General features: G+C 42.5%; 1 protein-coding gene across 4 annotated transcripts in view; it reads right to left on the reverse strand.

Moving 5' to 3' along the window:
* The window catches only part of Cep43 (centrosomal protein 43), a 30,471-nt gene extending 7,585 nt beyond the window's left edge, over positions 1–22,886 (reverse strand). The window contains exons 1-10 of one of the 4 annotated variants that reach the window (XR_015640602.1): positions 22,756–22,886; positions 22,491–22,544; positions 19,914–19,968; positions 19,367–19,455; positions 18,857–18,994; positions 15,935–16,015; positions 13,008–13,029; positions 6,568–6,794; positions 4,691–4,803; positions 2,809–2,877 (exon numbers count right to left, since the gene is read on the reverse strand). Coding sequence is in view for 3 of the 4 variants with exons in the window: in NM_001101008.2 (NP_001094478.1) it covers positions 2,809–2,877; positions 4,691–4,803; positions 6,568–6,794; positions 12,970–13,029; positions 15,935–16,015; positions 18,857–18,994; positions 19,367–19,455; positions 19,914–19,968; positions 22,491–22,544; positions 22,756–22,857 (988 nt within the window). In the remaining variant the exon portion in view is untranslated. Of the gene's footprint in view, positions 1–2,808; positions 2,878–4,690; positions 4,804–6,567; positions 6,795–12,969; positions 13,030–15,934; positions 16,016–18,856; positions 18,995–19,366; positions 19,456–19,913; positions 19,969–22,490; positions 22,545–22,755 lie in introns of all 4 variants that reach the window. The other 3 variants (NM_001101008.2, XM_087589624.1, NM_001440245.1) reach the window with 3 other exon arrangements.
* Positions 22,887–26,339: the final 3,453 nt, after the last annotated feature.

Below are 26,339 nucleotides of genomic sequence, written 5' to 3' on the forward strand. Positions count from 1 at the left end.
TATATTTCTAAACAAACATTTTGTATAACTTTTAAAGATTTATTTATGTATTTATTTATTTATATGTATGTGGGTACACTGCTGCTGTCTTCAGACACACCAGAAGAGGGCATCAAAGCCCATCACAGATGGTTGTGAGCCACCATGTGGTTGCTGGGATTTGAACTCAGGAACTCTGGAAGAGCGGTCGGCGCTCTAACCACTGAGCCATCCCTCCAGCCCATAACTTTTAAAAATTAATCTTTATTTCATGTGTGTGGGTGTTTTGCCTGCAGGTGTGTCAGGCTGTTTGGCTGCTGCCCTTGGAAGGTCTCAGATCCCCTGGAATTAGTTATGATATGGACAGTTGTGAGTTGCCACGTAAATGCTGGAAATTGAACCCAGGTCCTCTGAAAGAGCAACCAGTGCTTTTAAGCACGGTTTAAGCAGCCCATACATAAGTATTAAAACAAAACCAAAATAATAAATACCATAAGATATGTGCTGGAGAGGATTCCCAGGACTTGCTGAGCTGACCTAATACTCTATGAAATTTGTTATGGTTGACTACTCTTGCTGTAAACAGGAAAGTGTGTTTATAAACACGCCATTTGTAAAGTTGTGTTTCTTTTTACCTTTACTATAAATCACATATACTTATGTAATGTATAGCATGTCTTAACGTGGACAATGTAAAATGAACAGTGACTTTTGCTAATGTATTTTTTGCTTTAATATTTTGGTACAAACAAGCTTGACTGTCTTAGAAAACTTAAGGTAGTCGCTGTACCATCCCAACAGTACTCACTGTGCTAGACTTTAATCTCTAGAAGGGGTCATTTACCTAACTTGGTCTCATTATGTAGCCTGGCTGGCCTCAAATTTAGAGGTCTAGGTAGAGGTCTCTGTCTCTGCCTCCCAAATGCTAATATCAAAGGTGTGTGCCACAAGCCCAGCTCATTTGCCTACTTTTAATCTGTTAACGTAAAATAGATCGGGTTGAAAAGCTTTATTTTAAAACTGTTCCTGTGAAATCCAATTCCCATGAAACAATATTTAAATCATGTCCAAGGAGAACCCATGAGAAATCCTGAAGGTTCTAAGTAATTCAGTCAAGACTCTAGAAGCTTACACTCACTGAGAAGCTCACACTGTCTGTAGAACAAAACAGGCTGTTTCTCTGAATAACAAAAGCAGTTTCTTCCTAGGGTGGGAGCTGCACTCTGACATTATCCTGCATGAGCCCAGTACCACAGCTCTATATTCCTCACCAAGTGCACAACCTTGCCATGCACAGTACAACAGAAACAGGTCAAATGACAGCCACTAAACAACTACTACTTATTTCTATAGGGTCTGATGACGCCCTACTATGCTGCCACTCGACACTGGTACAACAGCCAATCTCAACTCAAGGTGTGCGCCAATGCCAGCAGAGGGGGAAGTGACCTGCCACTTTATTTGCTCCAACAGCCTACACTCAGCTATCTTCAGCAGAGCAGGGAACTACACTTTGATAAAAAAAAACAAGAATGATGAAAAGGGGGAGCCCAAGGCCTGGCACAAGGTGAACCATCACAAGGTGAAACATGATGTCAGAATGAGGGGACAGAGCAGTACCTGAGGTGTCACGATCAAAGAAAGGGGCAAAAATGCACTGAGGTGCTAGGATAAAGAGCTTTCCTCCATCACACCTAATGTGGAGGAAGGAGATCAGGCCACAGAGTCAAGCCAGCCAGGCAGCCACCAGGAGACCCTGAGGAAGGGCAGCTCCAGCAGCCACTCAGCAGTTACCCAGGAGGCCTCCAGGGCACTGTAAGGAACAAGAGTCAAGACAGCTCAGAGAACATCTACCCTGCAAATGGAAGACAAAGGAAAGCAGCATGTAAGGCCCTGAGCCAGGCTCTGTTCTGTTGTGCATGTAGACATGGTAACATCCTGTGTAGTCTTTAAACTGAGGTGCATGTTATTGGTTCCACTTAACAGAGGAGAAACAAAGGCACAGTTTACCCTAAGTCTGGGCTATAGCTGGAATCTTTACATAAACCTCTCCATCTTTCACCTACTATTCAACCAGAGTGGTTGTCCAGAAACAGGAGAGATACTCTGCACTGCCCCACAACATGCCCAAGTTCACAAACTGCCCAAGTTTGTGGTACTTTCTCCTCAGCCTGCCTGAGAAGCAGTGCTCTAACCCCGCTAGAGTTCAGTGCTCTCACAACAGAGCAACTTAGCATTATATCAATCTACAGAGGACAGGAGATGGCTAAGTGCCCCGGCTATACCATTTCCTTCAGGTCAGTGAGAGAGTAAGGGTCTCTTGAGGTCTCTGTGTTACACCAGTCTACAATGTGCCCACAACTCAGTTCTGTGCACACTGGCCCTTTAACTCTCACAGAATTCCATTTACTTATACCTGTTCCAAATAACACAGCAGTCCACAGTTGTCCTCTTACAAGTATGAGCCTTGCACTAGACATGACTCCCTGTGGTCTGGATCTTGTATTCACAGCCCCCAGAGACAGCCCTGTCCCTGCACCAACTTAACCCATTCTTAGCCAAACCCTTCTGTTCTACAGTCTGACGAGATCAGCCTCTTCTGGAGGTCTTCCCTGAAAGCCCAGGCCAAGGGCATTCCCCGACTATCATCTGAACACCACGAAACAAAGGTCTGTCCAGCTTGTTGCTGTAGTCATCTCCTCAAGCAGGGCTGAGCTCGACACATGATAGCTCCTCAATATCTGCCAAACAGCAGCAGGAAGGCTCTCTCTGTAGACTTTACTCTGGAGGACGGTCTCAACAACCATGCTAAGACTGAAATCTACTTACCTAGCCCAAGTGATCCAATTTTTTCACCAACCAATTTCAGATCCTTCAAGACCGTGCTTCCTCGTTTACCTGTGCACAGCAAAAAATACTTGCATGAAAGGAACTCAGAACAACATTCTCTAAGCCACAGCAACTTCTCTTTTGGATGGGACATCTATACCCCTAAGCATACAGAAAAACCTAGAAGTCATAAATTATAATCAACAGAGGCTGGAATCATGTACTATCATTCCCTGGGTATTTATCATTGGTAAAAAAGGTAAAGGATTCATGTGGGGAGAGAAATCAGATTTTACTATTCTTTATTAGAACATAACCATCAAAATAAAAATATACATGAAACCCAATCCTGTGAAGTCCAAGTGGATCTACTTCAGCTAACCTGCTGATTAAACACTGAACTGACTGTGATGGGGTGAAGTCCACACCTGCTTTCTTAAAGACTTAGCAGTGTTGTCCCAGGGGTAGGGATGGGATGATAGGATGGCATAGTGCAAGAGGCTGGCTATCCTACATGGTGCCAGCAATCTCTCCCCTGGATCTCATACTCATAGCACCCGGATGTAGGCTCCTGAGGGCAGAGTGAGTCCTGGGATAATCACTCTATGCCAGAACTTCCTTTAAAGATCAGGTTATTTTAAAGGTCCATGAAACATGCTTGGAATGGGACAGCCTCTAATACTCATCCTAAGTGGCCAATAGTACAAACCAAGCAGCACTCTGCAGGGCACTATTTGCCTTCCCTAGTGATCATGTGGCTAATGAACATGTTAAAACACGGAAGGACATGCACATTGTAGCCAGAGAAAAATCAAGACTAATTTTGGAGTATTGAATGTGTATCACATCTGTAAAAATTGAAAAAGTTTAAGTCAAGCTGTAAGCTGAAACACAGACACAGACACAGACACACAGACACACAGACACACACACACACACCTATCAATAGTCTAAATCAGTTAAAAAGGCAGTTTGTTAACAAATATCTTAATTAGCATAGCAAAGAATACAAAATGATATCTACTGACTACATTAAGAAATGAAAATAACAGCCGGTTGTGGTGGCGCACACCGGTAGGATTTGCTGAAGGAGGCAGAGGCAGGAGGATCACGAGTTCAAGGCTAGCCTGGGAAAATAACAAAATATTGTCCAACTGATTAAAATTAGGATTGTGTATAAAAAAAACCCAAAGGAAAAAAACAAAAACAAAAACAAAAACAAAAAACGGGCTGGAGAGATGGCTCAGTGGTTAAGAGCACTGACTGCTCTTCCAGAGGTCCTGAGTTCAATTCCCAGCAACCACATGGTGGCTCACAACCATCTGTATGTAATGGGATCTTACACCCTCTTCTGGTGTGTCTGAAGACAGCTACAGTGTACACATAAAATAAATAAACCTAAAAAAAAAAAAAAAAAACAAAAAACAAAAAACCCACAGTAATCCTATCACATGTGATTAGCTAGTTTTTTTGTTTTCTGTCAACCTGACATAAGTTAGTCATCTAGGAAGACTAAATAATCAACTAAGGAACTGCTTCCATCAGACTGACCTGTAAGGTAAGTCTGGGGGACATCTTGACTAATGATGTAGCAGGACCCAGCTTCACTGAGCAGTGAGCACTGCCCCTGGGCAGGTGGGCCTAGCTAGTTCTATCAAAAAGGAAGCTGAGTAAGCCATGGGGAGCAAAGCAGTAAGCATTGTTCCTCCATGGCCTCTGCTTCAGTTCCTGCCCTCACTTCTCATGAGGAACTATGATTGTCAGCTGAAATAATGGTGCCTTCTTCCTCAGCTTCTTTTTGGTCATGGTATTTTACCACAGCACAGCAATGAACGCCACAGTTGTCTGGAGAAAACAAAACCTAGAGTATTCAAGTACTTACTCTCAGCATCTGTTAGTGAAGGGGCTCCTGCCAGGGAGCTGAGACCACTCCTTAAGTGGGGCTTGTCAGACAGTGAAGCCAGACCTCCCACTTGCTTCCTAGGTTCACTTCTCCTAACAGGAAGCAATTGACAGGTAAATCACAATTTCAAACCTTGTCACTATAGTCTTTTATTCTGTAAACATAAAAAAGCAATTTAAAGAAGTTTTATATGCGTACAATGGTTGGAAATGAAAAGAATTTACAGGTTGTAAATCATAAAGCAAATCTGCAGAGCAATGCAGACTGAGAGCACGCTGTGGTTACAGATCCCTGATTCGTGTGCTAAGTTTGTCAGTGAAGCTCCAGCTCCCTGAATTTACGACTGTCTGTGAACTCTCTAAAGTCTGCACTTTGGAAGCCCTCCCCCACTTTCCAGAAACAAGACAGTACTGGAGTCAACAAACACAGATGCACACACTGTCATAAACGGCAGAGCCTTTGATGTTGAGGGTATTAGTCTGTGCTTTCCCCTCAGCTTACTCCTAATTCCCCAGGTACTGCGAATCAGGCCCACACTGTACACGCTCTTCATCCTGCTGGCAACTCCTTCCTGGAGTCCAGTACCAAAAAGCACTCCAGCAATTCTTTGCTCTCTTATACTAAACCCCAGGTATCGTTTTCTTACACGAGTGTTTGTACCCAAATACAACCACATGCACACATGCACCGGGACTCATATTCCATCTAAGTCCCCACACCTCTATTCTCTGTACCCTTTTATAACTCACTAGGAAGTCTTATTTTAATCCTCCCCCTGCATTCCTTCCTGGTCAACTGTAACCCTTTTATCTGTCCTATTTCCAGTCCAACAAAACTGACAGCCAAAGTCATTACTAACCTCCATGTGGGTGTGACTTTCAGATGTCACTGCAGCTGTTGCCTCCTGCACTTCCTGCCATGGTTCCTCAGTCTCCTTTATGCTCCTGCTCATCTCGCTGACCTCCAGTGTGCTTGGCCCACTCTTGTGATCTCCTAATCTATGGCTTCAGTATTCTGTGTACCAATGACTCCCTTGCTCTCTCCAGGGTACATCCTGCCCACCAACATCTAGATCCTAACTTGTCATACTCAGGACTCTCAGGCCACCCATCTGTGCCACCTAATCCAGCTTCTCCCATTTTTTTCCACTTCTGTTTATGGGTTTTGACCTTCTGAGTATTCAAGTGTAGATCCTCGGGAGCCACCCTGTTTATCACCTGGTTCTCTTGTACTTATCTGCAAATCCTTTTACAATTGACCTTAAAACATCCCTAAACCACCTATTTTCCATCATTTTGCTCCTGAAGAATCCAGACAGCCTGCTATCTGGAAACCCTTGCATGGACTTGGCTCAGCAGCAAGGATCTGTGTGGGCTGGGTCAAGACTTCAGTGCTTCCAATCTTAGCCAGAAGTCACACTCTCGTGATTTACCTCCAACTCACATAACCCTCTCCTCTGTGACCACACTGTCCTTCTTCCTCCTGATGAACCTAAGCCAAGAGGGCCCCGACTACAGCCTTCTCTGGTCAGCTACTGAAACTGATGAGTCCCCGGCATCCTGATACTGCCTACCATGCAGCATCTCCGCTGAAGACGAGTCTTGCTGACTACCTCACTGCCTCTGAGGGTAAACTCCCAGGCAAGAGTCAGAATTCATTGCTGCACCCTGAAACAAACTGAAACCTGAAACAGCTCCTGTTATACAGAAGGGTTCTGATGCAGGCTTTATAAACAGAACATCCGATTTGTGGGTCTAATAATTATAAAGTTACTAGCAGATTATCAGTTTTAAAATATAAAGTGAAATTTTGTTTTTAAATCATGAGTCATATAATCTGAAGGAGAGCCTACTCACCAACCATAGGTTTTTTCTGGTTTAGGAATGGGATCATCAAAGAAAGAATCTCCTTCCACATCGTCTTCATCTGGACAAAGAGCACTTTTGTCTTTGGCATCTACAGTGCTGTTGCTTAAGAAAGATGCAATTCTTGTTTCATGGACCAGTGAGTGCAGGCTGCTTTTACTCTTGGACTCTGACAAGGAGACACTTGGCTCACTCTGACTGGTCTCGCTGCTGGTCTTCTGAAAGAGGGAGAGAGAGCTCTTCTTGGTGATAAAGCTTCTAAAACAGTTTAAACAATAGTCAACACAGGGGCATGGGCATGTATGCTGCATGTATGTAAGCGCGTGTGTCTAGCTTTTAACAACAGAAACTGCAGTGTAATCCTAAGGTTTCCCACTTCATCTGAGGCTTCCTGACATGGGCATGTTTCGAATGACAAAATGTTAAAGAAATATGGTCACACTATTTCTTCCCTTCCTTTCTAAATGAAAAGGCCTTTACTATGCCTAATTCACATAGCAACTCTCAATTCTAACAGGTTTCCCTTTTCATTCCACATGTGTGTCACTGTTGCGTAAAATATTTGAACACACTTTCAGCTTGCAACCAGGAGAGAGCATTAAAGTTATGAAGACTACGTCACAAAATAAAGTTGCATTATTCATCAGAGAAGAGAGCAGTATTCTACCCAGCACCAAATAAAAGCCTTTGAATGCTCCTATGTATAACAAGCAGACCCAGGCTACAGCAATTACCTTAATTCAGGCTTGCTGGGCTATGTACCGACCTGCACCCCATGAAATGTACACAAGCAGGCACATAAATCCTTTTTGTAGCTTAATCCAAGGTTAAGAGTTCCTATGGAGGAGCACTTCTTTCCTGCCCCACTGATGTAGCCAGGTCAGCATGAACTATTACAGTGTTTGGTTTACTCTGAGAACCACAGCGTAGTTTTAGTCTACACCTGGCCATACCTCTTTTAGTCGCCAAACACTTCAATCTATATTAATAACAACAATTACAACAAACAATGCCAGTAGTAACAGCAGTGGCTAACAATTATGGAGAATTATGAGTGCTGCGCCTCAATCAATCTTTAGGTTATACGTGTAGGATATATTTATCTGTACGGATTTTAAAACAGAACACAAAGGTTTTTATGTAACTTGTTAAGACCCCTAGGGTAGTTACGTGGTAAAATGAACAACAGATTAGCTCCCCCATTTCCTCCCTTTTTTGAGGCAAGGTCTCATGTGGCACAGGTGGCCATGAATTTGCTGTACAGCTAAGGATGACCTTGAACTCCATCTCCTTGCCTCTTAGGTTCCAAGGGCTGGGATGACAGGAGTTTGCCCCTACATCCAGAGTATAACACTGTAATAGAGCCCTGTGATGCTCCAGAAAAAACACTTGAAATAAGAAACCTAGAAAACACCTGTTCTGGCTTATTAACTCTGTGATTTTAGACAATGTGTTTAAGACATGAATTTCCTCCAGACTTAAATTTAGGTCAGTATGTGTACATTAAATTACACACACAGGCTGGGTCAGAGCTGATCAGCAGCAAGGCAAGAAGCTGGGCAGCAGAGATGTGGAGTAGATAAACACACAGGGCACTACGCAGGCGATGCTGTTTTTCCACATGCAGACAGCACAGTGCAGCTTAAGATGCACACTTACATTTTTAGACTCGAGGTTTTGGGGCGGGGGTTGCCAGAAGCAAGGCATATACTACATTAGTTTTAGGGACTTAGATGGAGCTGTATAGTCTGTGGGTTATTAATAATAAACTAATAATCACAAAGAGATGCCTGGAAAAAAAATTATCCAAGTTATCCTTTTAAGGAGGTACTTTGAAAATTCCCTTCTAATTTTTTTTCAAGTTTTCCTGGTACTGTGAAAAACAAAATTATTACATGTTTTTATATATCTAAATTAAATTCATATCAATTTCAATTTTTTATTTGAAAATGTTTTAATAATTGACTTTTTCAAAGCCACTGCAACTACATGTCTTAGGATATTTAAACACATCCACAGAAGCTTTGATGGTGACTCTCTTCTTCAAAACTTGGCAGAGAAAGTTATGAGGGAGGAGGCAGAGTGAGACACACACAAAGCACCCTCACAAGTCAGTGTCTCCAGGACATGCTCTCCTCCTCCTAGAGTTCACATCATCAGCTCAAGCCCACACAGACCACAGAAGACTGAAGAGCCTGCTGATGCATGCTTGTCATGGACACCACCTGTCTGGTGTCAGTGACATTTGTACTAGTGATGCAAGGAAGCCGGGTTTCGTAGAGAAGGACATTACAGTATGGCAGATACACTTTTAAAATAACAGGATTATTGATTTTATTCTACTATTGCAGTTCCATTAATGAACGTGAAAACCAAGTTTCCTAACCCAGTAGGGAGCTAGTCAGCAGAAGCGGACATGTGAGCCTGGAGGCAGACACAACCAGAGTGGTCCACTTGTAAGGGAAAGACCACCATCCAGGCTTGCCTCACACTACAGAAGCTAAGCTAAGACCGACACCTTTCTTTCTGCTATGCCTTCAGACAAGGAAATAACAGGCCCTATTTCTCCAGATCCAGATTCTATTCCAGTACAGAAGCTGAAGAAAGTCCCAGCTGTTTATAATACAACACTTAGCCTTTGTCATTTAATACAAATGTAAGGACTTATTAAACAGTACTGCATCAACCGTTCCCTTTGATGGAACTCAAGATTAAACTATATGGTAAACTATGATAAAAAGTTTTTTAAAGCTTTAGTATAGGATTAACTTTCCAATAAAATAATCAAAAAATCAATTATTTAAAAAAAATAGAAAATGAGCATCAGAGGAAGGTTACACAATGAAAAAAACTCCTTGTCTAGTAGCCAAAAATCGAATTATTGCTGTCTTTAGGAACCTGAAAAAGGGCTTAGGTGTGGCTCAATGGTAACAGACTTGCCAGACAAAGGCCTCAATTCTCAGCACTGAAGGAAAAACAGAAAAATATAATTTGGTTTCCAAAGTAAAAACTTAATGTGCACTGTTCATAAATAGACAAAATATTTCAGTTTCTACCTGCTCTATTTCTTTTCCTCACACAGGGTTCTAACACTGCCTCCTCCTCCACTCTGACAAAAGCAGTTTTAGATTGATGGCTTATGAAGTTTACTTTTACTATTTCTAATATTTACTTACAAAGTATTGAAAGAATATTATTACAATTATATTGAGTACTATACTTAACAGTTTCATTTGTTCACCTTAATACTGCAGAATTCTAGAATCCATGACAAATCTTTAAACCTCTGTTTCTAGAGAAACTCGCTTCCTACCAGCAGTCAGTCATCTACATCATACACACACTCAGCAGAATCACAGCCTTAAGTAGCAAGCCCAAGACAGAATGGCCCCTGCCAGGTGCCTCATCCTTGTCCCCTCAGCCCTCTTGCCCTTTACAGCTCTGAATCATCTGAGGATAATGCCAAGAGGTAAAGTCCAGAGGCTCAAGGGATAGGGAGTCCAGGGCTAGGTAAGTGCTTCCTACTACCTACCTCCCACTCACCCAACTTCATGGTGAGGAATGAATAAGAAAAAGCTCACACTCAGTATAGACAGCCAGAGACAAACAAACCTAGCCTGAAAGACACACAGCATGCTTGTTACCAATGTCCAAAATCAACATTCGCCTGAATTTATCTGGGAAGGAGTAATGACCTACATCATGTTACTAAGAATTAAAGCAAATGTGCCTCATTATACATTAGTGTGGAAACGGAAGAAGGATGCCTTCTCAGACAACATTTAGTGGTGTGATACAAAGGACTTCATTTTAGAGCTGCAGAGGTGCTTTGGCACCTGAGGCCCTCAAGTTCCACCCGACCCCACAGTGCTGTCACAAAGTAGGAAGAGAGGAAGAATGCACTGAGGGTAAATATTAAAAATACCATCTTGTTTTGCTTTTCTAATTAAATGGTAAAGACCCAAATGAGCAGAGTTCTGAAAGTCTGCTACGATGTTTTTGCTGTTGAGTTCTTGAGAAAGGGTCTCACTCTATAGTTCAGGCTGGCCTAGAACTCAGTACATAAGCCCAGAATGGCTTTGAAGCAGCAATCCTCCTGCCTCTACTTTCCCAGTGTTGGTATACAGGCATACACCACTACATCTAGGTGTCCTAGTTCTTTATATTTATTATATTTTAAGAAACATTCTTTGTTAATTCTTTAAGAATTTCCTGTAATGAATGGCATTTTGAACATATTTTCTCTCCTCCCCCAACTCCTCCTTTCACTTTCTCCCCTCCCCTCCAACTGAGTTTTCTAACCCACTGCCTGCATGGAGCCCAGCTTATGCTGTCCAACTAGTTTGGTGACTGGGGCTTTCTCATATTGATTTCTCAGACAACTGACACATTATTTGAAAAAAAACAAAACAAAAACAAAAAATGGTAAAAAAGAAAACCTGAGCAGACAGCTCTAAATCTCGCCCTTCACAGCCAGGGGGATGTCTCAGCAGGGCAAAGCTCCTGCACAAGCCTCAGGCCCATCTGACAGAAGAAGAGAGCCCACCTTCAAGTTGTTCTCTGACCTCCACAAGTGTATTATGGTATATGTTCAACTTCACAAATACAACTCATTAAAGAATTACTTCCCATTTAACTTTAACTCTGTGTTCTGAATGTATATATTCTACTGTTTAACAACAAAACAAAAAACCTTACCGAAATTGTTTTTAAAAATCCTTATATCATCAGTTATGTTTACATAGACATCACACACATTTGCTTTTGGGTTTCTTGAGGCAATCTCAGTACTGAAGCCTGGCCGGCCTCAGACTTGCAGCAATCATCTGCTTCTGTCTCCAGAGTGCTAGGACTGCAGATACACAAGGCCACACTGAGATAGCCTATAAGTAATTCAAAAGAGTACTTGCACAATTAGCACAAGTCTGGGCCTCTCAACAGTTGCCCACAAGGCTGTCTCAGAGTGCCAGAGCTCAATGAGAAACAATACCCTGGGCTTCCTTGTTTTTGCTCAGTTCCTCTGAATTCTCTACACACAGCACACACACTGTGTCTGTCCATCACATGGATGAGGTTCTGACAACTGGAAATGGCACTCACCTGCCAAAGCAGTGGCTCCCACTGGCATTCTGGTGGGCATAACCCCAACCACTACATGCCAGTAGGTATCTTGATTATGTCGTTAAGAATGTTCTGGAAACTGAAAAGTTACTGCATGCAGAGGGCAAAGCAAAAAAGGGAAAGGTTCAAGAAAGAGCAAAGGGCTTAGCTAACAAAGGCTAGAAAGAGGCAACGCTGAGATTCATACTGGCTACGAAAGCAGTTCAGAAAGAAGACCAGAGAAGAAAAGGATAAAAGGACTTCCAAGTGACTGAGGAGATAGTCTTGACTCAAAACACCAGGAGCTAGACTTACAGTCTCCACTATGAAACATGGGCCCAAAAGGTTCTCAATTCCCCTCAGGTCAGAGAACACATGAATTCAAGTCTGGCCCACCACAGCTCTATCACATTACAGGGAAAACCATTCTCTTTGTATACACTGGTTTTATGTACTAATTCGTTCAAAAGGTTTAGAGTTAAAGACTTAAGACACTAGTAAAGTTATAAGAACTCAATTCTATGAAACATGCATCTAATTTAAAAATTCAAAACAATACAATGAATCTCAAACCACAGGTTAATGTCCTTACATAGTCTCAAGGCTGTCCCACCTCTCCAGTTAGACTGAGTTCACACAAAGCCACTTTTACTATGCTGATGTTCCAACAGGACAATGGAACATACTTTCATAGAATAATGTATAAACAGTGAATGCAGAGAGTTTTTCCCTTTAAAAGCACTACAGCTAAAGACAAATCTAGGCAAATCTAAGGTTTTGCTTTTGTTTTTTTTTTTAAATAAAAGCCTTTATTTCAGATATTTGTAACTTTGAAAAATGTCTATACATCAGACTCCACAGAGAACTGAGGGATCCTAGAGAACTGAAAATTAAATCACTGTGTCTTATTCGAATTACAGAGACTGAACGTTATTTTTGTTTTATGCCAGTATGCATTCCCACACTCTTCTGCACCTCGTCTTTTTATTACTGAGGACTGAGCTCAGTGCATGCTAATCTAGTGCTCTACACCATTCGACAGTTTCCACAGCCTCCATATTTACTTTGTAGTTTTAAGATGGGATTTCACTAAACTGCCCAGCTTGGCCTTCAACTTGCAGTCCTCCTTTACCCTCTCACGTAAGTTAGATGACAGGCCTGTGCCTTAGGTCTGATAACAGATGGCAGTCATGTTTAAGAGGAAAGCTGAGAACCCAGGCCAGCAGGAGGCCCCGTGTCTGAGGGCCTGTCTCAGCACAGGCTGCTTTGCTCTTCTGCCCTCATGCATGTTACCTTGTCACCAGACTTCTGACCGCTTGTCTTCTTCTTACCTTGTCCTTTATACCTTGGTATCTGAGCATGAGAATAAAATGACATTTTACCATAAATGTAATTTTTAAAAATAAACTAACTCATACCAAACTAATAAAGATTCCTATTAGATAATACTCTGTAATTGGACAATTTAATTAATATATTCCTCTCCACAGCTTCCTTTCATAACTTCTGGGAGTGTCCACCCGTTTTAACCAGTTTCCAGCAGGTTTCTGGTCAGCAACAGGCACTGGCTATTGCCCCACCGCTTCTGAGTGTGCAGCCTGGTTTCTTTCACACTGCTCTTCCTACCACTCTACAGTGGCCTGGAGAGAGTCCTAAGCAGCTTGCTGTGGGCTTGTCACACTTTACTTGCCCTTCCCCAGGAGCACACAAAGCTGGTTCCTAACAGCTGGGCTGAATCCAATCCTAGGCTACAACTTTCTGGTGTTCCTCACACTTACACTTTCACTCTGTGGGCTCACAAGGCTGGTGAGGAATCATGGAGAGACAAGGAGGAGTGGAGAGCTAGAATCTCAAATTCTTCAGGTATGTAACGGAATTGTACTGCAAGTGACAAAGCAAGGATGTATTTTAAACAGACCCCAGACCTGGACAGCTAGCAAGATCTTGGGTGTTTCTTAAAGGGCCACTCTAACCCCAGCTTACAACATAGGAGACTACACTGAGAGAAGAAATGAAAGGTGACAGAAATGTGGCACCCCTCCCCACCGGAGACACAGGCCTCTATACTAGCCTATGAGAATGTTCTTTTGTAAGAACTTACAGCAATATTTCCTAAAACACTTAGTATTATCATAACTCTTAGATATTAAAAAATATACAGAGAGAATAAAACATGTAATAACATCTTACTATGTTTCTCTTCTTGAAGATATACTTTAAATGGAGTGTCAGTAACTCTTATAAAGAACAATTTACTAAAAAGTAGATTTCCAAGCAGGTCAACGCTTCAAGCATTGATTGACAATGTCAGTATTTAAAGAATTTTGTAAAATGTACTCATGACCTATTCTGTCAATCACGGTTACAGCTTTCCATAATCATTAAAAAAGAAACATCTTTAAATACTCCTTATCTGAAAAGGCCTGGCCATCTCAGAGGCCACACAACAGAATAACCCCTCTAGCTACAAATAAAATATTTTTTTGACTTTCAAAGTTTAAAAAGGGAACAAATTGCCAAAGAACAAGCCATAAATAACACCAGTGTGCTGTACCAAGACACTTGGCAATTAAGTACTTGGCAGTATACTCACAAGCTCCAAAGGCCACCTGATTTAAGACACCAGTTTTATCTATATAATGCATGTCCCACCCCTGAACCCACATGAAGCCTTGTGCTGGGATGGACTGCACACCATCTTCCTATTCTGATGGGAAAGTCAGAGTTCAATACTCAACTTCAATGAACTGTGCAGCTATGCCTACCCACCCTCCTAAAAACCTTGATCATGTTGAAATCCCAATCCTACAGTAAGAAAAGTATTAAGAAGGGTCTTTGGGGAATGATTAATCAAGAGCGTGGAGTACCTGTACATGGGATTAAAGAGTTCATTGAGCTCTGCTTCCCCTACATGAGGCTATAGAGAAAGAACTGGGCCTACACCAGACATCAAATCTGCCTGTGCCTCAATCTGTGAGAAGTCAATGTCTGCTGTTCATATGCGATGCAGTCTCTGCCACTTTATGACAGCAGCCTGGGTGGACTAAGATATGACCCAAACCCATTACTTCACAGGACCAACTAGAAGCCGTCAGGATGTACTCTATCAGCTTTGGGAGACCACCACTTCAAATCCACTATTATTACATACATCTTAGGGCTAGAGAGACGGCTCAGAGGTTAAGGGCACTGACTGTTCTTCCAGAGGTCCTGAGTTCAATTCCCAGCAACCACATCACCATTGCTCACAACCATCTATAATGGGATCTGATGCCCTCTTCTGGTGTTTCTGAAGACAAACCTCACATACATAAAATAAATAATTCTTAAAATTAAAAAAGAATAATTTAAATAAAAACAAAACCACATCCTTGATTTTAAATTTAAGTGTTCAAAATTTTTTTCTCCTTCATGTAGTATTCCTAAAATCAGGTCTGGTCTGGTGTCTCTCTCTCTCTTTCTCTCTCTCTCTCTCTCTCTCTCTCTCTCTTTCTCTCCCTCTCTCCCTCCCTCTACTTGCCCCCATCTCCCTTGCCCTTCTCTTCACCCCCCCCACACAAATACACACACACACACACACACACACACACACACACACAAACCATAGTACACTTTTCTATAAATCTTGTCAAAATAGTTCATAAATACGTAAATACTGGGGTTGGGGATTTAGCTCAGTGGTAGAGCGCTTGCCTAGGAAGCGCAAGGCCCTGGGTTCGGTCCCCAGCTCCGAAAAAAAGAACCAAAAAAAAAAAAAAAAAACCCATAAATACTACCATAATTCCAAATATGGTCACCTAGCTAAAAAGTCTACAAAACTCAACTACAACATTTTATATTCTGGAACCTCATGCTCACCAGCTAGAAGTTTATGCAAAGCTTCTTACTAGTGCAATACAAAAATACTTCCAAGTATCAGTGTCTGCTGAGACACAAAATTCAATTATTACCAATAAACAAAAGAAGCAACTTTTAAAAAACACTTATGCAGGGGTTGGGGATTTAGCTCAGTGGTAGAGCGCTTGCTATAGCAAGCACAATGCCCTGGGTTCGGTCCCCAGCTCCGAAAAAAAGAAAAGAAAGAAAAAAACAAACAAAAAAAACCAAAACACTTATGCAATCAAAAAGGGGAAAGTACCTTCAAGACACTTTAGGAAAGCTTGTTACAAAGGAAGTTTATAGGTAACAGGTAAGAAGAGGGAGCAGAGTACCTGGGTGTCTGCCTAGTGCCCCCATCTCTGTCCAGCCATACACTCACCTTACTTGGGGTGGAGTTTACACTTGTTTTTCCTTCTGGTGACTTTGATGGAGGATGTCCATCAGATAGATCCAGTGCACCCTAAAAAATAAAAATTTAAACTGAAACACACTGAAACTAAAACATGACTATGCCAATAATACTTCAATAGAAATTTAGCATTTAAGAGCATTATATTGACATTTATTCATAAATCCCTTTTCTAAATTTTCCTCTAATTTGAATACACACTTAACTGTCAGATTTGAATTACCTGCAAAGTATTTCCCTTAGCCACCTTGAACTGGCCACTCAATCTACACTGTAGCTGCCCAGTCCACCTTCCATCATGGCTTCTTGGATTTGCTTGGATGGCAAACTCTATGGAAACATTATAAAAACTCAAAAATCTGAACTGCTTCTGCTCCTAGGATTACAAAAGCCGGGTCCCAGCTGTACACAATGTACACTTTCCACCTCAAGTTGGAGTCATTCCAATTTTTAAATAGACAACGAATATAAGAGCAGAATCTTAAAAAAAACATTCAGCATGAGTGAAGAGATTGAGAAGCCATCGGCAGGAATGGATGCTTCTAGGAGAGACAAAGATGTAATTGCCAAAGATGCCAAAAAGGAGGGAACTCAATCACTGGGAAACTCAGAAGAGGTGCAGTGTCTTTAATCATCCACAGCAGGGACTAAAGCCAGCAACCCAATTCTTAAGTTAGCTTTTAAAATGCAGGTGTAGGGGCTGGCTGTCTAGATGGCTCAGAGGGTAAAGGCACTTCCTGCTAGGCCTGCCAATTTGCTCCCTCAGACCCACATGGTGGAAGAAGAGAACCAACTTCCACAAATCGTCTCCAGAACACACACAGACACTAATAATTAAAATACAAACTTTGAAATGCAGTTTTGGTAAAGAGCAACAAAACTGAGTCTGATGTGTCTGATCTTCATATAGGAACCTTTCTAATCTAAGTTTAGGATTAAAAAAAACTATCATTTTTTATTTGTTATGACAGACTTCCTTTCAAAGTAAAAAAGTAAACACCAGTGAATTATGGAAATGAAAACAAGACCCAGACCCGCTGAGCTCACTTGTATTGTTTGTACAGATGCCTCCCAATAGCTCCCACCCAACACCCACTAACGAGTTCTACAAAACAAAAAAGTAGCAAAAAGTGGAGATACATCCCAATTTCATAGTGTTTCAATTTGGACAGCAAAGTATTTCCTTTTGAAGATATAAATATCTGTCTGGTCTGCTTTAAGAATTTGAGTTTTTAATGTCATGGTGGACTGAGTTCAGCATTAAATAGTTGCTTCACACCTTTCGATAGAATCTTAGATGACCATTTAAACATAAACTCCTTATAAAAGCCTATCTTCCTGATTAGATGAGCTCTTTCAAGATACAGGACTCTCATAAATCCTGCTCTTTTATTACCCAGAGAATCTATTTACTATGTCTTAAATGCAATTAGTATTCAGACAAGCTTTCGTGATTTTCAGATTCTGACTGATCTTTAAATGGAATCAACAAGTAGTTTATGATCCTCCCACCTCTCTCAGCTAAATGTTTCTCTGACTGAAAGCACACCCAGCCAGACAGTGGAGCAGCCACTAAGGAGTTAAGTATGTAAAACAGTATGTCTAGGTAAAGATAATGTGTGCAACTAGAAGTCAGATCATCAATCCTATGAGCAAGATTCCATAAAAGAAAGATGACAGGCAAGGAAAGTAACTGCTAATAAGAAAGTATACATTTGTACAAGGCTTGATAGCACACACGTGTAATCTAAACACTAAGGAGGCACAGGAAGATCATGAACTCAAGGCCCACCTTAGACTACATAGCACAACTATATAGAAAAAAAACAAAAGAAAAAAAGTTGGAGTTTAAAAACATTTTAAAAATAAGTAATGTCAAAAGTTCAGGGTTTGTTTTTTGTTTGTTTGAAATCCTTTAGATGGCTAGAGAGATGGCTTAGTGGTTAAGAGTACTGGCTGTCAGCTCCGAAAAAAAGAAAAAAAAAAAAAAAAAGAGTACTGCTGTTTTTGCAGAAAACCTGGGTTCGAATCCCAGCACCCACATGGCTATTTACCATTGTAACTCTAGTTCCAGAGGACCTGACACCCTCTTCTGGACTCTGTGGCCACCATACACAGAAGATGCATACACACATGCAGGCAAAACACTCATTTACACATGACAAAAAGTTTTTTTAAAACCTTTATGTCTAAAACCGTATGTATAAGGCAGCCCTTCACGATGAACTAGTAACAAGAACACCCATCAGAGGATGTTCTCTATGCTGAGTGCTGCTCTTACTCTGTCATTTTATAGCTGAGGCGATGGAGAGGTGAAGTACACATGGTCAAGGCAGCGGCTTATCCTTGAGGAGTTATGATTTATTCCAGCCTGGCTCCTGAACTCTGAGGACCAACAGCCAAAACAGGTACACAAGCACAGCTGCATAGCTTAACTCTCATTAAACTCTTTACATACCATCACAGTCCATCTCACTTCGTTTTAAGGAGCAGCTTCTTTTTTTTTTTTTTTTTTTCAGAGCTGGGGACCGAACCCAGGGCCTTGTGCTTGTTAGGTAAGCGCTCTACCACTGAGCTAAATCTCCAACCCCAAGGAGCAGCTTCTAATGCTAGGTGAATCCCAGCACTCGGGAGGCAGAGACAGGCAGACCTCTTGAGTTCAAGGTCAGTCCAATCTACAGAACAAGTTCCAGGACAGCCAAGGCTACACAAAGAAACTCTGACCTGAACAACAAAACAAAATAAAACCTTAGAGTGGCCTGAACAAAACAACAACAAAGGAGTAGCTTCTTTCTGTGCAAGCCTCAATTCATTGAGTACATACTCATCTCCATGACTTAAGTAGACAAGTACTAACATAAAATAGAGAAAACAGTAGCACAGGATACTTACTTCCACACTGGTAGGTCCTTTTTCCTTCTGTTGACAGCGTCTAATCACTTCTAATAATAAGGGTCCACCCACAGTACCTTCTGCTTCAATGATGCCTAAATCCCGGGCTAAGTTCTCTCGACCTTCAAGACCTTGAATCTAGAAAAGAAGTAAGATTTAGGGGCAGAGAATAAAGCAGGAACAGCCAGGTACCAAAAGGAATATTTTGGAAACTTAAAGACTTCTTTAAATTTAAAGGGACCATGTGTAGTGAATGGACTTATGGCAGTTTTAAGATGTCTACTGTGACAGCTGCAGTACAAAGTCTAACGTCTTAGTAGGATCAACTCTACAGTGACATTTATTTCTCAGCAGCTTCAAGTTACATGAAGCAGGTCAGATGGCTTTTAGAAAAATAATCTAGCAAACACAAAAAATAACTTAATGTGAAGCATCATATTGTTCTAACTTTTCTCTTAGTATTCACTCTGTAGAGACATCACAGGATAGGTATAAAATCATTTTCCTTACTGTGCTCGTTTCAGGATGGAAAACAGCCAAGGTGAAGTCAAGATTAAAAAACTGAAGAAATTCTGCTACGAGACTAGCCACTAAACGACCTGTAAAAACCAAGGGAAAAGAAAAAGACATGATGAACAGAGCCCAAAGAACTCCCGATTTTCCTTGTGAACCGAAGCATTCTATGGGAAAAAATTAGGTTTTGAAGGTTTTAAAATCATATATTTCCCCTGTGACTAATTTGCTTAAGTATGAAAATCCCCATGTTTCTACTTTTGTATTTGGATCATCAATCTGCAGCTTTGAGGCCGTGTAGTGTTTGATAAACGGATTCTAGTGTTTTCTTGCTATTCTCCTACGTCTGCTTTAGCCAACAACTCCCCACTGTCCAGATGCTTACTAAGGCAGCTTGAAGCTAGGCATGGTGGTCTGCTCCTGGGTAAAGTCAGCATCAGGCAGGAAGATCCCTGAGGACTAGAGTCAACATGAGTCAGAGTGAGACTACTCTTCCCACAAATACTGACAAAATTGTAAAGCTCAGAGATAAACATTATCTTACCATCTTTTGTATTTAAAAACTTTTTCAAGCTCTCATTAACCAACGGAGTTTTGTTCTGTTGAAAATAAAAAGAAATATTTATGTTTATAAAGTGTTTACATGTGCTATATGTTTACCCTAAAATAACTAAAAAGTGTGCATTAAAGTTCTCTCGTTCCCACAGCCCAACTTTACTGTCAGTAGGTGAAAAAAAGAAGAGCGGAGAGCATGCCCTGCAGAATGGAGAGCAGGCGGAGCTAAGTATCAACAGTCACGTTTATTTTGGCAAAGATATAAAGAATACATACATTTGGGGTTGGGGATTTAGCTCAGTGGTAGAGCGCTTGACTAGCAAGTGCAAGGCCCTGGGTTCGGTCCCCAGCTCCGAAAAAAAAGAAAAGAAAAAAAAATACATACATTTATATTCACAAAATCATGGTTTTATGATCCATCTCACAACTATTTATTTAGCATAGGACTTACTTTGTGCTATTTAGTAACTTTTCAAGTTAAGGAAACCAATCTGTATATGAAGACATTTATTTCAACCTTTAAAACACTTTTTTACACTGCAGGAGATTAGACTCAAGACCTTTTACATGATGGGCAGGCACCCTACAATTGTCTACCACAAGCCCTTCAACATGTTATAATTACACTGCTTTTGTAATGGTTTATTTAAAAACATGTGTGTCATTAGATTTACTTTTAACTGTTTATATTTCAAGTACATACAATTTGAAATTTATAATCTTAGATAGCTACCATTTGCAATTCCAAACTAATCAGTAGTGTATGAGATGACTTTGTATGGCCATAGCTCTGAACAAATGTAGTAAACTATCCTTCTTGCAAATAGAAATGTGGTAACTGTTGACAGTGAGGATAACATAGGTAACACATGATGGGGTCCTTAATCAGCCTCACATCTTGTGAATGGAAATACTAAATGCATGGGCACTGTGGAAAACAGTTGGAAGGTTTGTTCATTTTTAGGTTAACATTATCTCCAGCAGGTGAGCCAGTCCTTCCACCCTCAAGCATTTTCTCAAGATCAGTATCAGGTCCCAGCAAAGATTTGGACATGACCATTCACAGCAGCATTATCCTCAAGGGAAAAGCAGGGACAACTCAATGTGGTATCAAAGGGAGGGTGGCTAGGCAAATGAAGACTATCCGCTCAGTGACTAGAGCAACGATCACCATTCTTGAAATGAGGACTACGTGGAAGAATAGGATACACTGCAGCATTCTGCTGACTATCAGACCTAAGTGCATTTTACACGTTCCCATTTGCATAGCTCTGAAAATAACTGAGATGCTGCGGAAGGAAACTCAAAGGGTTGGGCCTGTATTTTCTTTCTTGTGTTCCTCACATTCCGTAAATAGCTTATCAAATCTGACTTTAAGGTGTGCATTTCCACAAACAATTATACCTCAAGTTAAAGAGGGAGAAAAATCACAGAAGTACATAGTGTGAAGAATCTAGGACACCGAGTTAACTGAACTAGTCAAGGAGAACAGAAGAACAGAATCAGGCATGTACTACAAATGGCCAACCCAGGACGGATGAAGACCTGAGACATATGATGAGGGCACCAATGACAGGTGGAGAGTAGCAAGTGTCGCTCTGGAAAAGCTGTAACTAAGCCAAGAGGGGCAGGCAGACACTGCCAGGAGACGATGGAGTATGGGTGAAGCAGGTCTGGAAAACTCGGGGACATCAGTCTGTTACTCAGTCTAATGAACAGGTCTGAAGCTGGGAAAGGGAACTATGTAGTACAGACACTAGACAAAGTTACCACAGGGAAGCTGCAGAATAAGTACGTGGACTGTGGTACGCAGGAACAAGATCCTGTTAAAGAAACCAAGGAGTATGCAAAGGAAAACACATAGAGAAAGCTTCCCGAGGTCAAAACATTTCCAAAAATGAGAGAGGGGTTACTGTCAGATGGTGTAGCGGCTAGGTGAGCTGGAGGATCAAATGATCATTACAGTTTGACTAGAAAGCAAAGAAATATGGGATTCCAAGGTGTGGACAATGGAACCTAGCCTAGATTCCAAGGTGTAGACAATAGAACCTAGCCTAGATTCCAAGGCGTGGACAATGGAACCTAGCCTAGTCAAAAATTAGCAGTAAGGATGAGAAGGAGGAAGTTAAGAGCGGGTAGGTATACAGGTCATAGAAGGATGGAGGAGATCTGTCGCACAGGAAGACTTTGATTATCCTGTGATTCTTACTGACAGGGAGTTCCAGGACACACTCAGGATGGTTGCTGGGAGCTGGGGTAGGCAGAAAAGCCAAGTTACAAAACATTCAGGGATTACTAGGGTTTTTTTGGTGTGTGGTGGTGGGGGAGGGGGGGACGGGGACACAAGAACAGAGATATTTTTAAGGTAATGGTCAGATTTTTATCCAACCAATCAGAATTTGGGAAAAGGTTCCACAGTACAACCCTTAATACTTTCAGAGTGTAGTAACTTTTAACCATTCAGAACCATCCCCGTAACGTTAGTCACTGAACTATTTCAGAATGGCTTTTCATTTATTAGAAACCAGGCGTTAAGAGGTACGGCGTTAAGGTCTGGGGCTCTTACCTCTACTTTTTCTTGTTCTTCTAGTGCTAAAAACACAGCCGCTCTGAGTTCAGCCTTCAAAAAAAAAAAGCCCACAAGTTATAAGTCAGTTTTGCGACCTGAAAGTACAGGGACAGGCACGAGGGAGTGTGCAGCGAGAGAGGGAAGGCCACGGGCCTGTGTGCTCCACACCCGGCCCACGAGCTCGGGCCCAGGCGCCATGGCCGCGTGACTGCCCCGCGCCCGCGTCCCGCGCCCTTCCTCCCTGGTAGCCGCTCCGCCGCACCTTGATACGATTCAGCACGCCGCTGTTCTCCAGCGTCTGCACCAGCAGGTCGCGCAGCTCCGTGTCCTCCTCAGCCACCACCGCGGCGGTAGTAGCCGCCATCTTGCTTCTCCAAGACAACCACCCAAGCTGCGCTAACGGCCAACAGCCGCTGCGGAAGCCGCCCGGCGCGCGAGCGCGCAGTCGCAGCCCCGCCCCTCACGCGGAGAAGACCAACGGGGCGGAGCCTCCAGGCAGCAGAGTCTGCAGGTTCCATGACGTGAAGGGCGGGGCCTCCGTGTACGGTCTGTAGGCGGGGCCACGAGCATGGGACCGGGTCAGGCTCTGGTGACACGCTCTGTGGCATATTATAATTATATTAGAAATGTCACTAGGTTGCACTTAATTCCCCCGTTCCTGTGTGAGAGAGAAGAGTCCACTCCGGCTGAACGTACCGGTCCCTCTAACTGAAGTGGTGGTGGCAGTGGAGAGCCTCTAGGAGGGAAGGAGAAGCGAGCTGCGGGGCAGGGCGGAGACTTCAAGTGGGCGGGGTAAGATGTGGGGCGGGGCCTTCCTAGGGGCTGTTTCTAAGCGGGAGCAACGTGTAGGCGGTCTGTTCTTGCCTCTGTGTGTGCGTATACACATTCAACTTAAGTCGGTTTTGCGGGGCGGCGGTAGTTGGACCGCGGGGGTGGGGAGGGAGTAGGAAAGTCTGCTGTCTGGTACCATGCTCTTGTTCTTTTGAAAAAACAATCAACCAGGAGGGTAAATTCCAGGCTGCCGCATACATGGGAAGCTTCAACCGTGTGGGCTTGGAACTTCACAAAGATTCCGGTACCAGTCTGTAAAAGGGTTTAGAACTCATGCAGGTGGCCTGTGCAGTATGAATGCAGATGCACATAAGAATAAAGTTAAACGCTTTCTGTGCTGCTTTTCAGTTTATGAAAGAAATTAGAAGAGTGGTTTTTTTGTTTGTTTTCCTATATCTTTCAAGAAAGGAATCATTGAGAGGTTAATTTCTTTTTTTTTTTTTTTTTTTTTTTTTTTGGTTCTTTTTTTTGGAGCTGGGGACCGAACCCAGGGCCTTGCGCTTCCTAGGCAAGCGCTCTACCACTGAGCTAAATCCCCAACCCCGAGAGGTTAATTTCTAAAACTGGCCTTAAGGAGAACAGTTAAGGGGTTAGAAGGGTCACACGGAACACAGAGAAGGTGCAAAGTATTTCCCATGCTGGCAGTCTAATTACAATTTGGGCACAGGAAAAAATGGGTTTAATAGATCTGGACAAACTAAGGCGTCCTTGGAGTGTGCAAACTTCAAGCTAGGGACAGATGAAGGGGAGAGTGCTCCAGTAAAGGAATAAACTTGTCTGTGCTTGGCTTGGTCCATGTGCAGTGAAAGCAGCATTGGTATGATTGGCAGAAGGAAGCTGCATTGGGGTGGGGGAGCTGGTCCAATGCAGACCTTGACATATTACTTTGGAGAATGAGGGCTTGAGGCATTAGCTGATCTGTAGATTTGGGCATTCAGAAAGGTTTGAAATGCTTTTAATCAATACTTTAAAACTGAGTGGCTATCCAGTTCTAGACCCCAAATTAAGAGGCTTGAACATGGTCAAAACTAATTCCCACAGCCAGGCAGCCAGCAGTCTGGGAACTCAGACAACAATCTTTACAGCAGTCTGAAGCCTTGGAGTGAGCCCTTGTGGGAGGACAGGGAAAAGTGCAGCTAGAGGGCCTGGAGGGAGACTAGAGATGCTTAAGACTCTGAGACTATAACCTCTACTTTGATCGCAGTGAAGATGAGATCTCCACAGACTAGTAAGGGTTGGATGAGGTCATAATCAGTGTCCCAGGTCAGTGTCCCAAACCCTCCCAACACTATAACTCACAAAAGGGTCTCTTAACAGGAACTGAAGACACTGACACCATCTTGAACTTCCTCTAGAAGACTAAGATCAGTTTCTGTTGTGGATGACACCTGGTCTGTGGTATTTTGTTACAGCAGCAGGAGCTACCAAAGCCAAATGGCTTCCCCAACAGGTTTATCGAACAGCTGTTGTTTTGGGAGGTTTGCTGGTGAGCAAGAGAGGGCACTCCAGGCAGAAGGAACTGGACAGAATGCAGTCAGGACTCAAAGGAAGATTAGTCTGTATATAGGAGAAAGTCAGGACCTAAAGTAAAATTACTCTGTATATGGGAGTAGCAAGATGCCCATGAACATATACATAGACACATACCTACTTGCATAGGACTTTTATTATAATCTGCCTACAAAGTCATGGAGACTGACAAGGGCTTGGGTCTGCAGTGTGAGTTGGAAGCTGGCAACTTGGGAAAATTGTTCCTGAGCTAGCAGGCTCAACACCTGGCAAAACTGAATCTGACCCTGGAGCATGTCCCCCTTCCCCTCCCCCAGTCTAAAGGCCAGGAACAAAACAGTCTCTTATTGGAGAGACTAAATCCCTTAAAAAAAAAAAAATCAGAGGCTGGAGAGATGGTTCAGCAGTTCAGAGAACGCACTGCTCCTACAAAGGACCAGAGTTTGGCTCCCAGCACCCACACTAGGCAGCTTATAAATGCCTGTAACTCGAGTTTCAGAGGATCTGACACCTCACACCTATTTGGGCACCTGTACTCATATGCTCATATCCACTGACCCCCTCCCAACTACAAAAATAAATCTTTTAGAAAATAAAATAAGGCTAGGAAGGATGGCTTGGTGTTAAGAGCACTGGTTGCTTTTCTAGAGGATCTGAGTTCGATTCCCAGAACCTACTGGCAATTAACTACTGCCTATAACTGCAGCCCCAGAGGGTCCGCTGCCCTCCTCTGGCCTCTGCAAACATGTGGTGCACAAACATAAATGTAGGCAAAATGCCCACCCAGATAAAAACAAAATGTGTAGTATTAATATTTTTTTTGTAAATGGCGGCACAGGGTGACTGCCCACTTCAATGGTTTATGTTCCTGAATGAAAGACACACACACACACACACACACACACACACACACACACACACACACACACAGCCGTTATATTAAATATGCCTTAAACAGCATAATAGCTGGGCAGCTGCCTAAGCTCCGTGCTGTTAATCTACTTCCCACCACTAAATCTGAGTTACTATTTACTAATTTTCATGTTCCATCTTGGATACTCTTAACTCTTATCTCTGTCCTGCACACTCCTAAGGCATCAAGTCTCTCCTACCTCTTCCTTGATGTCCCAAGCCTGGGAACCCTAATTCTCACCTCTCTCTGCCTCGCTGTCTCTGTCTGTCTCTGTCTCTGTCTATCTGTCTCGGTCTGTCTCTGTCTCTGTCTCTGTGTCTGTTTCTGTCTATCTGTCTCTGTCTGTCTGTCTCTGTCTGTCTCTGTCTCTGTGTCTGTTTCTGTCTATCTGTCTCTGTCTGTCTGTCTCTGTCTGTCTGTCTCTGTCACTGTCTGTCTCTGTCTGTCTGTCTGTGCAAATGATGTGGCCTGCTTGGGGGGTCATGAATCCACTCTCCCTCTGCTAGAAACCCATCAGAGTGCACTGAAATTGCTATAGTTGGTTGTTTCCATGAAGATTTGCCACTAGTTTTGTGGATGGTGCTTACAGTCCC

Source organism: Rattus norvegicus, chromosome 1 (genome assembly GCF_021556685.1).
Source record: "Rattus norvegicus strain SHRSP/BbbUtx chromosome 1, alternate assembly SHRSP_T2T, whole genome shotgun sequence".
In the NCBI taxonomy this organism is placed as follows: Eukaryota; Metazoa; Chordata; class Mammalia; order Rodentia; family Muridae; genus Rattus; species Rattus norvegicus.